At 45.4% G+C, this 15,301-nt stretch overlaps 1 protein-coding gene across 4 annotated transcripts in view; it reads left to right on the top strand.

Annotated features, from left to right (window-relative positions):
• Positions 1-15,301, top strand: part of MSRA (methionine sulfoxide reductase A) — a 436,816-nt gene that overhangs the window by 291,986 nt on the left and 129,529 nt on the right. For all 4 annotated transcript variants that reach the window (XM_068280042.1, XM_068280043.1, XM_068280041.1 and 1 more), the window contains one exon: positions 7,787-7,893. In XM_068280042.1, the coding sequence (XP_068136143.1) occupies positions 7,787-7,893 (107 nt within the window). The remainder of the gene's footprint in view (positions 1-7,786; positions 7,894-15,301) is intronic.

Genomic DNA, 15,301 nt, shown 5'->3' with positions numbered 1-15,301 from the left:
CTAGCAAGCAGTTTAGTCTGTTAATCTTTCTTTAAGGTCACAGCTTAGATGTTGATTTACACTGAATAGGGATGAGTTAAGGCCTGTTCATATCTCTGAACATAATGAATAAGTGTTCTTGTGGCACCATGTCTTCATTACAACCCCCCCCCCCCCACCCCCTTCCCCCCTCTCAATCTAGTTATGGCTCTGCTACTTGCTAGCAGAGGATGTTCCTCACGGGACTAGGGGTCTAGGTGTGCTTTGCAGATAGAATTTCCTCTGTTTAGGCTGGAAGACACTGTACAAAAGTATTCACAGCCTTTGCTCAATACTTTGTTGATGCACCTTTGTCAGCAATTACAGCATCACGTCTTTTTGAATATGATGCTACAAGCTTGGCACACCAGTTCTTGGCCAGTTTTACCCATTCCTCTTTGCAGCACCTCTCAAGCTCCATCAGGTTGGATGGGAAGCGTCGGTGCTCAGCCATTTAAAGCTCTCTCCAGAGATGTTCAATCAGATTTAAGTCTGGGATCTGGCTGGTCCACTCGAGGACATACACAGAGTTGTCCTGAAGCCACTCCTTTGATATCTTGTCCTGCCAAAGACTAGTTAAAGGGGAACTTCGGCCTAAACAAACATACTGTCATCAAGTTACATTAGTTATATTAATTAGAATAGATAGGTAATATAATCTCTTACCCACCCTGTTTTAAAAGAACAGGCAAATGTTTGTGATTCATGGGGGCTGCCATCTTTGTCATGGGGGCAGCCATCTTTTTGGTTGAAAGGAGGAGCAGGAGACACAGTTCCAACTGTCCTGTGTCCTGATTATCCCTCCCAGCTGCACACGCTAGGCTTCAAATGTCAAATTCAAAATGTAAAAAAAAAAAATTGCACCAAAACAGCAGAAAGAGAACAACAAAATCAGAAATCCCATCATGCTTTGCACAGCATCAGGGGAAAAAAGCCCAGGCAGTTTTCTTCTGTGCAGCTAAAAATGAGGTTTGTATAAGAGAAACAAAGTTCTGATGCTGTGAAACTGTTAAAGAAACACAAAGCCTTTTCAGTGCTGCTGAGTCGATTTTTAGTCCGGATGTTCACTTTAAGGACTAGAGCACTCTGGAGGCAACCTTCCCCAGATTTGTGCCTTGAGACAATCCTGTCTCGGAGGTCTACAGACAAATCCTTTCATGCTTGGTTTTTGCTGTGACATGAACTGTCAACTGTGGGACCTTATATAGACAGGTGTGTGCCTTTAGAAATGGTGTCCAATTAACTGAATTTATCACAGGTGGACTCCAATTAAGCTGCAGAAACATTTCAAGGATGATCAGAGGAAGCTGAGCTGAATTTTGAGCTTCATTGTAAAGGCTGTGAATACTAATGTAGGTGTACTGTCTAATTTTTTATTTTTAATACATTTGCAAAAATCTCAAAAAAACTTTTTCACGTTGTCCTTATGGGGTGATGTGTGTAGAATTCTGAGGGGAAAATGAATTTAATCCAGTTTGGAATGAGGCAGGCTGTAACATAACAAAATGTGGAAAAATAGTGATGCGCTGTGAATATTTTCTGGATGCACTGTGTATGTGTAGCCTGCTATTCATACAAATGGATTTACTATACGGAAAACTGCAGTCGAGCCCCTGCTAACAGAGTGTACTCTCGAGGCTTAATGTGGCCACTTCTAGAGAGCTGCATTTGCTATTACCCAGTACTGGGAATGTTACAGTGTAACAGTGGCTGTGGGAAGTTGAGGGGAAACAAATAATAATAAGAATTTTCTTGCTGTCCTGACCGGTGCCGTTACTGGGCACAGGCTGTCCAGGCAAAGGCCTGAGGGTGCTTCCTAGTGTACAGGGTGTAGTTTTGAACCCTCTGTAGTGTTTTCCAGCTATTCATTACCCACCTTCAATTCCATAGAGTATGTGGTGGGGTCACAGAGTCATGTTATGCCCGAGGCACTGAATTAGTTGGAAACAAACCTTCCCCGGACTCCTTATGTAGTGGATCCCTAACATATTCCCTCCTCATTTTTAACGTCCTCGTCTCTTGTGCTTAAAGAGTAATTGTCCGGCATAAAATCAAAAGTCAATTCTTTATTTTTATCTGGTAAACAAGTAATAAGGATGCTAATCAGGCAATCCAAAAGTTTCGATCTCTATTACTTTTCTTGTTGATAAATTATCATTCCCCAGTTTACATGACTCTTATTTGGTACACAGAAAATTTGTTACACAAAAGAGAAGTTGCAGGGTTTTTTTTTTTGCTTCTCTACTTTCCCCTCAGACTTAGCTAATGCAGCCTGATTTGCTGAAGACTCTTTCCCTCCTGTTTTCCCCTCCCACACCTCTGTTCCTCTCTGATTGGCCAAAATTTCTCAGGCTGAAACAATGTACATTCTATAGTGAAGGGCGGGGAAATCAGGCAGAGGCGACTAAGGCCCGGTTCACATTAGCGTTCACTATCAGGATTTTCCGGATCGGATCCGGAACGCATACTGTACAAACGGAACGTACGTTCCGCATAGCAATGTAATGTCTATGCGGACGTTCACACGCGTCCGTTCCGTACGTACCGGAGCCGGGTCGGATCCGGACTCTGGACTCTTTTCCAACATGCGCTATTTTTTGCGTCCGGATCTCCGGCCCACGCATCCTGACCGGAGCCTGACCGGAGCCTGACAGCACCATCCAGAACACAGAAACCAATGGGAAACGGAAGGCACAGAACACACTGCCTACAAAAACCTGACGTTCTACCCCACTTCCTATGCGTATGCAAGCGGCCATTTCGGATGGGGACACATGGGCCAAGCATGTCTGGAGTGGAGCAGCAGTGACAGACGTGCTGGAGCTGTTTTGGCAGAATGTCGGAGGTGGAGGTGAGGCCTACAGCGGAGGAACCTGATTCTACAGGTGCACCAGGTGCACCTTCTGCTTACCCCAACATTTTTTTATTTAATTTCGCTATTTTTTGCCCACAGATCCGGATGGCAGCCTGATGCATGCCTGATGCAAACGGACCGGATCCTGATCCGATCAGGATCCGATGAGGATCCGGTCCGTTTGCAAGGCAAAACGCAAGTGTGAATGGGGCCTAAGGTTGGATATTACATCAGGGCTGGCTTCAAAATAGCCACAGTAAATATGGAAACTGTCTAGAATAGGATTCTTTACTTTTCCTTTATAAAATTCACAGGAATCATAACGTGGATAGCACAATACATATATTATGTAAGCAGGGAAAGTATTTATCTACTTATATATTTGGTTTTTTTTTCCTGAGATAGTAGGGCTGACAGCTCCTCTTTAATGATAACAGTGACCCATGTCTCACTACTGGCTCTACCGCCCTTGCTGAAATTATCATTGAGCCCAGTCTGAATCCTTTTCCTCTGAAATGCCTGATGCATATCTAAGAGGAAAAAGAAAAGGAAGCACACTGCACATTGATGTGTGCAGTGAAGCAGTGAGGAGGGATAAGTGGCATGGGGTGGATTGTTGCAAAGGGTGAAATAGAGAAAACGATGAAAGAAGAAAAGAAATGGAAGGAAGGGAGGGGTAAAAAGAGGAAATTGAAAGAAAGGGAGACAACAATAGCATGCGAAGGAGATGCTATGTGAGGAGGTAGGGAGAAAAAGACAGAAAGGGGCATGCAGAGAAATGCAAAAAAAAATAGCCCCAAAGTTAGGGTGTTCCCCAAAGCAGAACCCTAGGGCAGCAATGGGAGAAGTTCAAAGGGAACCTACATCAGAATAAAAAATAATGAGTTTAACTTACCTGGGGCTTCTACCAGCCCCCTGCTGCCTCCCTGTGTCTGTGCCCTCACTGAGCAATCCTCCAGTCCCCCGAAACACCACTTGGCGAGTAGATGACCACTGCGGCTGCGCGCGTCCTCAATCATGCTCCCATTGCCAGGAGTGTTCTGCGCATGTGCAGTAGGGATTTCCCCACACTGCGCATGCACAGAACTCTCCCATTCACAGGAACGTGGTCAGGAGGCGCATGGACCGGGGCCCGGCATCCAGAAGAAAGGGGGGCACTGCTGGGGACTGGAGGATCACTCAGTGACAGCGCGGGCACAGAGCGGCTGCAGGGGGCTGGTAGAAGCCCCAGGTAAGTTAAACTGTTTTTTTTTTATTCAGGTTCACTTTAACCACTTCCGGATTCTCGGAGCGTATATACACGCCCCTGAATCCTGAAGTGTATACCATGGAAACGTTCCATGTCAGTTCACGGAGGGTGTCTCCGTGAACACCCTGCGAGCCGATCGGCGGCTCGCAGGGTAAATGTAAACACACGGGGAAGATCTTCCCCGGTGTTTACATGTATACGGCGCTGCTGCGCAGCAGCGCTGTAGAGGAGATCGGCGATCCCCGGCCTCTGATTGGCCGGGGATCACCGGCATCTGATAGGCTAAAGCCTATCCCATCAGGCGCAGGACGGAGATCCGTCCTGCGCCGCTCACAGGGGGAGGGAGAGGGAGGGAAGGGGAAGGAGGCCAGGAAGCGCTGCGGAGGGGGGCTTTGAAGAGCCCCCCCCCCGCAAGCGCAAGCAGCCGGCGGCGATCAGACCCCCCCAGCAGGACATCCCCCTAGTGGGGAAAAAAGGGGGGAAGTCTGATCGCCCTGGCTGCTAGCTGATCGGTGCTGCGGGCTGGAGAGCCCACGCTGCACAGATCAGCATAAAATTTCATGGTGTGGAAGTGGTTAATGCAGCTCAGCATAAAGTATCAACAAGGCAAAGTGGAGGATGAGAATTGGCAAGCCGTCACCCATGCAATATCCTACATATATAGGGAAGATGTTCTGGTAACGCGCAGAGAAGGCACAAAATCCAAATAGCCAAACTCAAGTGAAAACACATAAAATGTAAACAAATTCTAAAACCAGAGCAACAATACAATATACTGTATATTGCCAAAAAACAAAAATGGTGGCTGAGATGTAGCAATAAACATAGTGAGAGGAGCCCAGAGATGTTTGTTAAAGGGAAACTAAACTGAGAGGGATATGGATGTTTCCTTTTAAACAATACCAGTTGCCTGGCAGTCCTGCTGATCTCATTAGCTGCAGTAGTGGCTGAATCACACACCTGAAACAAGCATGCAGCTAATCCAGTCTGACTTCAGTCAGAGCACCTGATCTGCATGCTTGCTGAGGGGCTGTGGCTGAAAGTATTAGAGACACAGGATCAGCAGGAGAGTCAGGCAACTGGTATTATTTTAAAAGGAAAAATCCATATCCTTCTCAGTTTAGGTTCCCTTTAAAGAGGACCTGTCAGCCATACTATCTCAGGAAAAAAAACAAATATATAAGTAGATAAATACTTGCTCTACTTACATAACATATGTATTGCACTGTCCACGTTATGATTCCTGTGAATTTTATAAAGGAAAAGTAGAGAATCCTATTCTAGACAGTTTCCATATTTACTGTGGCTATTTTGAAGCCAGCCCTGATGTAATATCCGCCCTTAGTCTCCTCTGCCTGATTTGCCCGTCCTTCACTATAGAAAGTGCATTGTTTCAGCCTGAGAAATTTTGGCCAATCAGAGAGGAACAGAGGTGTGGGAGGGGAAAATAGGAGGGGAAGAGGCTTCAGCCAATCAGGCTGCATTAGTTAAGTCTGAGGGGAAGTAGAGAAGCAAAAAAAAATACAACCCAGCATGCCCTGCAACTTATCTTTTGTGTACCAAATTGTCTGTGCACCAAATAAGAGTCAGGTAAACTGGGGAATGATCATTTATCAACAAGAAAAGTAAGAGTGATTTTAACTTTTGGATTGCCTGATTAGCATCCTTATTACTTGTTTACCAGATAAAAATAAATAATTGATTTTTTATTTTATGCCGGACGGTTACTCTTTAAGCACCAAAACCAGAGGTTAATGGGGGGACAGGTAGATTAAGGACCAAGAAAACAGGCCAGATCGACATAGTCGTTAATGTCAAGTGGACCCATAATGTCAGTTTGCAGTATCCACCACGCTTCCAAGCGTAGAAGCAGCTTTTTACGATTGCCTCCTCTTCTAGGATACCGACATTGATCAATGCAGGTAAAGGAGAGGTGGAGGGGAGGGGGGGGGGGGGGGTCACATTGATGGAATTCTCTCACATCCGCCACCAGTCTAAAGCTGGCCACTAATGGTCCAATTTCTAGCGAAAAATCGTTCGAGCGATCAGACATTCTGATCGGATTGGTTGTAAATAATCTCCATTGGTGGACACAATCGATTATGAACGAGTGAAAAAAATGTCGCCTGAATGAATTTTCGTCGAACGAAAATTTGAATTTTCTTGGTGGTCGTGATAGATAGGAAGCAATGATTGGTTAGTTGATGGTGTAGTGAACGATTTTTCGTCCGATCAGAATTTCTGATCGCTCTAACGATTTTTCGCTAGAAATTGGACCGTTAGTGGCCAGCTTAAGTCAACCCTTTTCTAAAAGGAGCTACCGGACATGTTCCAGAATGCAATCTTTTCCCATTCTAGTGGTCTTGCCAACGTAAAAACGTACTTATAAATTTGTTTGGCACAACCATTCAAGGCCACACATGACCAATCAAGATGCATAAATAGTTGTACTCTTGCTTTCCTTCTTGGCTGAGCTGATGTAATTCTAAGATAGATGAAGTTGAGGAGAAACTGTGCCTGTTAAACCTGGTTAGATGCTGGAGTTACCGAAACTTGTGTTCCCCCAAGAAAGATCTAGATGACCTGGTGCCAAGTTGACCTATATTTCTATCCAAAATTCAGAACTTCTCTCATTTTTCTTTCTGTTTGTGTCACGTTACCTCACATGTTGTCACAATGCCCAGGCATTGGTCTGGTGGCCAGCCCTAGAGCCACAAGGAGAATGGAGGAGGCTACAGATGTTTGCTATGTTAAAGCGGGATTGTCACCATAAAAATAAAATTTCAACAGTAACTGGTCTGAGTGTATTAAGTGATAAAGATGCTAATCCTGCATTCAAAACTTTCAAAACTTTTTCTGCTGTTATGGTTTGGAGTTATCACATACCTTTTGAGCACTGGCCCTTTAATTGGCATTGCCAAACAGTTGCATGCTGGTGGTTCTTTTTACCTATAATATATTCCTCCTCTTCCCTTTATTTCCCCCTCCTTCTAAGGACATAAGACAGTGCACTTCCTAGTATAGACTTCAGTAGGAGTGTCTGAATACTCTGGGAGGAGGGCAGGTAAAAAATACACAATTAGCAAGAGGAGGAAAAAAAGGGCGAGGGAGGAAATGATGTCAGGAGGTCAAAGGTAACAAAGATGGAAACTGCCTAGAATAGGATTTTCTGCTTTTCCTTTTATAAAATTCACAGGAATCATAACGTGGACAGTGCAATACATCTGTTATGTAAGTAGAGCTAGTATTTATCTACTTATATATTTGTTTTTTTCCTGAGATAGTATGGCTGACAGCTCCTCTTTAAAGGGAACCTAAACTGAGAAGGATATGGATTTTTCCTTTTAAAATAATACTAATAATAATAATCTCTAATACTTTCAGCCACAGCCACAGCAAGCATGCAAATCAAATGCTCTGACTGAAGTCAGACTGGATTAGCTGCATGCTTGTTTCAGGTGTGTGATTCAGCCACTACTGCAGCTAATGAGATCAGCGAGGCTGCCAGGCAACTGGTATTGTTTAAAAGGAAACATCCATATCCCTAGCATGGGTGTCACTTGTTTTTTAATGTTTCCTGTGTGGGGTGGATTTATATGGCATGATGCTATGTGATTGGCTATGGGTCTATTAGTTTAACCCTAAGCATTATTTCTTTTTTTCAGGAATGCGTCAGGGTAATGATGTCGGAACAATGTATCGCTCTGCAATCTATACCTACAATAAGGAGCAGACAGACGCTGCTTTGCAATCTAAGGAAGACTACCAGAAGGTAGGACTTGCCATTCAATGCACATTGCTAAACATTAGTCTATGTATGGGCAGGGAAATGTCAGAGGAAAAAAGATATTTTTATTTGTTCTTTTGCTACCGCTTCTAATATAAACGTGTCCGATTAAACGTTATATACTGTGAACATTCACTGCATATACAGATTTCAGACTATCATTTACAGATCTATACCTGCCAGTGAAGTCATCATGTAATGCTGGGCATACATGGGTCGATCCGGCGGCCGATTAGCCGCCGGATCGACCCCGGCGGATCGATTGCCGCTCATCCCCGCCACCGCTTCCTAATCATCTGCTTGATTCCCTGCCATTGTCCGCCGGCGGGGATCGAGCGGGCGGCAGTCGAGCGGCATGAGCGGGCCAGCTGCATATTATCAGCTGGCCGGATCAGCTGGTCGATACACGGTACAGAAACGTACCGTGTATCTCCAGCATAAGAGTCAATTGTCAACGAGTGGTGGCGTAAATTTACCAAACCAAGCAGCCTACTCCTACGTACTGATCGGTGTCAGTTTGCTTCTTTTTCAGTTTTGGTGCCAGTTTTGGTTTGGTACAAGCCTACACATTCCAATAACTTCATTAAAAACATTGCTACGTCCTGTGCATGCTTATAACCAGTGGGCAATACCCACGTTTTTACCCAAAAAGGTTTATTGCATGATAAACATAACCTGCGGCCTAAACGTTATGGCGGGCAGGAGCAAAAATCACCAGCTCAGTTGATTCGAACCATCTGGACCCCTTCCTGGTGGCACATCCGGATCAACAACCTGCCTGTAGCACCTCCGCCAGTCTATCAGCCCTCCCCGGGGAGCAGCAGCTGGATTTAACCAGGTGAAGCAGGGCCTGAATTCCTGTCCTCTCTGTCTGAAGTTCCCATTCATCTCCCTTCCAGGGCATTTTTGCATTCGTGCCAACACAGCCAACAATTCATTCTACTGCTTTTGTCAGCAGTCACATCATCATTAAATACAAGAGAACCAGTTCCATTGGCAGCCATACATGCCTACATCATGACACTACCACTACCACTACCATGATTCAGTGATGAGGTGGTGGTTTAGGATCATGAGCAGTTCCTTTCCTTCACCATACTATTCTCTTCCAATCACAAATGGTACAAGTTGATCTTGGTCTCATCTGTCCATAGGATGTTGTTCCGGAACTGTGAAGGCTTTATAGATGCTGTTTGGCAAAACTCTAATCTGGCCTTCCTGTTTTTGAGGCTCACCAATGGTTTACATCTTGTGGTGAACCCTCTGTATTCACTCTGGTGAAGTCTTCTCCTGATCGTTGACTTTGACAAAAACAGCAGGATGAATTCAGAAGGGGTTCGGGTAATATCTGCTTGTATTCAACCAAATGCTTCAGAACTCATTGGATGACGCTTCACAGTGCAGATGGACGATGACCCAAAGCATGCTGCAAAAGCAGCCAAAGAGTTTTTTAAGGGAAAGAAGTGGAATGTTATGCAATGGCCGAGTCAATCACCTGACCTGAATCCGATTGAGCATGCATTTCACTTGCTGAAGACAAAACTGAAGGCAAAATGCCACAAGAACAAACAGGAACTAAAGACAGCTGCAGCAGACGCCTGGCAGAGCATCACCAGGGATGAAACCCAGCGTCTAGTGATGTCTATGCCTTCCAGACTTCAGGCTGTAATTGACTGCAAAGGATTTGCAGCCAAGTATTAAAAAGTGAAAGTTTGATTTATGATTATTATTCTGTCCCATTACTTTTGCTCCCTTAACAAGTGGGAGGCACATATGCAAACTGTTGTAACTCCTACACCGTTCACTTGATTTGGATGAAAATACCCTCTAATTAAAGCTGACAGTCTCCAGTTAAAGAACATTGTGTTTGTTTCATTTCAAATCCATTGTGGTTGTGTATAGAGACAAAAATGTTAGAATTGTGTCGAAATCCCAATATTTATGGACCTGACTGTATTTAGCGAGTTTAGCCTGTCTAATTCCCCCTCATCTCTGACTAATCACAAGTGAAATTTCATCTCTCAGCTGTGACAGCTCAGGAATCTCCTCTACCATGGCAAAGCAGCTGATTTGTAAACACAGGATGTTAACCCTATGTCGCCTTCCATGAGAGCAGGAAGTAGACACACTGCAGATTTATTGCAGGATTTATATCAGCTGTAACAAAGAAATGTTTCCTGTAAAGGTTACTGTGCTGTTGTTAATCTTTAAGTGCAGAGAGGAAGTATTGCGTTTAGGTCCAAAATAAATATGGCAGCCTCCATATCCCTCTCATGTCAGGTGTCCTTCAATGCAATTGCATGCACCCGGGCCTATCAAAATCAACAGGAAGTATTTGATTGTCCCAATTCCTAGCGGCATGCAGTTTTCACTAAATGTGCACCCAGGACGGAATCATTAGCCCCTCATTAGCCCCTCAGTAGCTCAGAGCAGGGCCAGGCCAAGGCAGAGGCAAGAGAGGCTCCAGCCTCAGGGTGCAGTGCAGAATGGGGCGTACAATTCACTCAGCTATCATTCCCCTATTGTGTTTGAAGCAGAGAGAAATAAGAAAAGGGAATACATGGCAGTGACTGCAGGCCAGATAATTAGAGATTAAGGTGTTGGGGGTGCTGGGGCGCCTCTTAGTCTAATAGCAGTCAGTGTGTGACAGCTGGGGTGGGAGGGATGGAGGGGCGCTCTTTGGTGTCTCAGCCTTGGGTGCTGGAGGACCTTGTCCCAGCTCTGGCTCAGAGGGTCCATGCGGTACGCTGGCTGAGAGGTTTCTGCAGGGTGATGGCCGATAGGGCTTATTTTCCGTAGCGCTGCGGCCGGCACTGCTCTCACTGGAAGGGGTTTAGCCGTGGGCATAGCCAGGCTTTCAGAATTGCACACATACTGTTTGTTAGATAACAGGAGGAGATTTGCTGCTCCAATTCCCATAATCCAGAGATCTCACTGATGTGAGCGGCCAAGTATCCAGTGACCATGATAAAGTGAATTAGACAGTGTTTGTGGTCCAGTCAGTGTTACTAAAAGGAAAAGTACAGTGTAATTGTATGTTTCCAAATCCGATTCCAGCCAGGATATTAGGCAGCTGGCAGTGCTGATCGGGGGAATTCTGCCTGTATATGGAGGACGACGCCGGCCGGTGACCTCCCGCGTGACCCGAACCATCCAAATCACACCGATATGTGTGGAGGACTGACATCTGACTGTTCATTACCCAGCGAGTGGAAGAAAGAGGCCCTGCCAGGAAAAATAATCACTTTATCAAACGTCTGATCTGTGCCATGCAAAGTGAAAACAAGTCTGGGCTCTGTAAAGGCCAATCAGCGGTCACAGAGTAAGAACGGCAACAGGAAATTTGGTCGCCCCATGGGGCTAATGCAAATACCGGCTATTAGGCGCCAAAAGCAGACGTTTGGGCACACGATAATTATCATTTTGAAAATGACAGCTCTATAGTTTTTAACATTTTGAAAGTTTTGTATTTACAATTTTTTTTAATTAAATTTTAAATTAAAATTTATTGTTTTGAACATCATCAGGAAGGGGAGTTTTAGGGTTAGGTGTCAGGAAGAGGGGGTTTTAGGGTTAGGCATCAAGAAGGGGGTCTTAGTGTTAGGCAACAGGAAGGGGCGTTAGGCGTCAGGAACGGTGGTTTTAGGTCTAGGCATCAGAAAGGGAGATTTTAGGGTTAGGCTTCAGGAAAGGTGGTGGTTTTACGGTTAGGCGTCAGGAAGGGGGGTTTTAGGGTTAGACTTCAGGAAGGAGGGTTTTAGGGTTAGGCGTCAGGAAGGGGGGTTTAAGGTTAGGCATCAAGAAAGGGGGGTTTTAGGGTTAAGTGTCAGAAAGGGGGGTTTTAGGGTTAGGCGTCAGGAAGGGGGGTTTTAAGGTTAGGCATCAAGAAAGGGGGGTTTTAGGGTTAAGCGTCAGGAAGGGGGGTTTTGGGGGTTAGGTGTCAGGAACAGGGGGTTTAGGGTTAGGTGTCAGGAACAGGGGGTTATAGGGTTAGGCATCAAGAAAAAGGGGTCTTAGTTCTAGGCAACAGAAAGGGGCGTTTGGCATCAGGAAGGGTGGTTTTAGAGTTAGGCTTCAGAAAAGGGTGTGGTTTTAGGGTTAGGTGTCAAGAGGGGAGGTTTTAGAGTTAAGCATCAGGAAGGGGGGTTTTAGGGTTTGGCATTGGGAAAGGGGGTTTTAGGGTTAGGTGCCAGGGAGGAAGGTTTCAGGGTTAGGTGTCAGGGAGGGAGGTTTTAGGGTTAGGTGCCAGGGAGGGAGGTTTCAGGGTTAGGTGTCAGGGAGGGAGGTTTTAGGGTTAGGTGCCAGGGAGGGAGGTTTCAGGGTTAGGTGTCAGGGAGGGAGGTTGTAGGGTTATGTGTCAGGAAGGGCGGGGGGGGGGGGGGGGTTAGGGTTAGGCATTGAAGGGGGGGGGGTTCTGTGTGACAGTGAGGTTAGGTTAAGTTGTAGTAAGCAACCGGCGACCGTCTCTTATTTCTCTGCTTAATCGTATGCGATATTAACCACTTCTCTACCACGGGGTTTTTCACCTAAAAACCACAGCAATTTTCACATTTAAGGGAGGCAAGGGTTAATGGGCTTAATGGGGGTATAATTTATTTAAAAAAAACCTCACTGATGCTGATCAGTCACTAATGCTGTGTTAGTTATCTGAGATCCTCTCACGAGTGATCTCAGTAAGTGTAACAGCATAGTGACTGATACAATGTTTACACACATTCTGCATGAATAAGCACTGTCATTGGCTTTGTGAACACATGTTCACATCAGCCAATCACAGACCAGCGGGTGCCCGACGCGTATGCACGTCCGCGTGCACGCGAACGCGGATGCGATCGCGCACGCGAACGCGATCGCGCACAGCAGGAAAATAAACAGGAGTTGCCTATCTACGCCCCTGTGACTCAGGTGAATTTTAAAGGGGCGTAGATAAGCGTGGCAGAGGTTGTTAAGTGGTTAAAGGATTATTTTATACACTAGGAAGCTCCATCTAGCCTTCAAGTATCTTGTTAGCGCTTAAGTCCTCCTTTTGTTTACCGTGCTGTGCAATTTATCGTTCTGCACAAGTGGCGATTGTAAACAAAAGCGCAAGCTCCCCAGCCCGGCCTTCCTGAAAACTACAGTCTCATTTCCGATGGATACGATTTAAAAGACTGGTAGCGTACTTACAAGTAAGTGTGCTTCACATTTCTTAAACTGCGGCCCTGAACTGTAATTCAGTGTACTTGAATTATTCATTTTATATCCCTTCTCTTTTCAGAACATTTTTTTTATGTGGTCGTTGGTCAAGAACCATACAACTCCTTTATGGAGTACTCAACGTCTTATAAAAAACACAGTTTTCAAAAAATATAAGGTATGGGTATTGACATCTGAAGAAAGAACTCAAACCATTGAGCAGTTGGAAAGTACAAAAGTGCTGTAGCAGTCACACACCAACAAAGGGCTGCTGTTACCAAGAATAGAAAAGGAAAACGTGTAACATAAGAACGTAGAAGACATTCCTAGCAGAACTGCTCAAATCCGATCCGGGAGTCATCCGGATAGTTGCTATCCGGATATCTCCCAGTAAACCTGTGCGGGGTGGGGGTCAATCTTACCTGTCTGAAGTCTTCTTCGGTCCGTCCCTCGGCACCTCCCACAATGCGGTCCAATTGGCGGTCACGTGATTACAAACACTTCCTCCCGGGTTGAAGGAGGAAGTGTTTGTAATCACGTGACGTGCGTGGAGCACATCGTGGGAGGCGCTGAAGGACGGACGAAGAAGACGTCAGACAGGTAAGATTGACCCCGCACAGGTTTACTGGAAGATATCCGGATAGCAACTATCCAGATGTCTCCCGATTCCGGATTTTAGCAGCTCTAATTCCTAGGGCTTGATTTACTAAGACAAATAGCATGCCTTACCCGAGTTAACACACCTTATCAGATATAACACGCCTTATCAAAGTTAGCACGCCTTATCAGAGTAGCATACCGAGCGCTATGAAACCCGCTGGGACTCAGGGAAGGACGAGTGGAGCTCTCGTCATTGTAAATTTGCAGGCATACGTTTGTAACGCTTGCTATGCTACTCTGATAAGGCGTGTTAACTTTGATAAGGTCTGTTATCTCTGATAAGGCGTGTTATCTTTGATAAGGTGTGTTAGCTCAGATAAGGCATGCTATTTGTCTTAGTGAATCAAGCCCCATGGGTGCTATTTTTAAATCTACTACAGTAGGTGTATCTTATTTTTAATTCTAGATGCAATCATTTTATATTTAGTGAGGTACAAGGTTTCTAATCTAAAGCCATCAGCAGCTTCATACAAATTTTTCATTTGAAAACTGCTCTGCAGTCTAAACCCCTTCGGCAGGGAGTAGTTATAGTAACCTGTTCCGGACGGCTTCCTCTCTACCTCCACTGGCGGCTCTCAACTTCCGACATGTCTTCTGAGTCCCGATCACATCTGATCACATGATATGACATGTGATCGGGATCCTGGAGAACGCTCCAGCGCCACCTGGTGGTGATGGAGGAGACTTTTCCGCTACCATATCAATCTGTAGTAGATTGTTATGGTAGCAGTGTTGTGCGCATCAGGAAAAAAAGTAACATACTTCCTGTCAAGCAGGGGGGAGGGCGGTGCTATGCATATTACTCTAGCGGGGCATTCTGCCACAAAGTCATGTGAAACGGGGGAGTAGTGCAATCTATCTGCCTCGGGCTCTCGTGCTGTAGGATGATCGCACAGCAATATATGTAAAACCAGCCTTAAAGGACAACTGAAGTGAGAGGGATATGGAGGCTGACATATTTATTTCCTTTTAAGCAATATCAGTTGCCTGGTTATCATGCTGATCCTCTGCCTCTAATGCTTTTAGCCATAGACCCTGAACAAGCATGCAGCAAATCAGGTATTTCTAACATCTTTGTCGGGTTTGAAGGCCCATATCCACCTTGCGATTTCACCAGCAATTTTTCCAACAACTGGCCATTTTTTTTTTTTGAGTGACATGACAAGCGATTACTTCTGCAATCTAGTGACGTGGGTACAGGTGCGCGATTATGCAAACAATGTTTAGCAATGTGCGGCCACAACTAACGTCACAAAGGGACAGGTTTTTAAGATCCTCGATGACTCAGCGCAAAGTACCGCGTTTGCTTGACTTCCTGTTCACGCCCGTCATTTGCTGTCACATGTATCCGCCCGCAGGAAGATGAGTCGCAAGGTAGATGGGGTGCGGATGCAGCGTTAGGTGTGAGCGCATCCCTGCTGGAGGCAGGAAATTATATATAGAGGTGGGTGTAAGATTTGATATTTAGGTGAAGGGGGGGGGGGGGGGGGGGGGGTCCTGGACTTTCCCTAGTAACAGAATTTTCTGATAGCTGAAGCACGCCAGTGATTGTATTCTG

The sequence above is a fragment of the Hyperolius riggenbachi genome, chromosome 4 (genome assembly GCF_040937935.1).
Source record: "Hyperolius riggenbachi isolate aHypRig1 chromosome 4, aHypRig1.pri, whole genome shotgun sequence".
Classification (NCBI taxonomy): Eukaryota; Metazoa; Chordata; class Amphibia; order Anura; family Hyperoliidae; genus Hyperolius; species Hyperolius riggenbachi.
The sequence above is the reverse complement of the archived record's forward strand: the minus strand, read 5'-3'. Positions and strand labels throughout refer to the sequence as shown.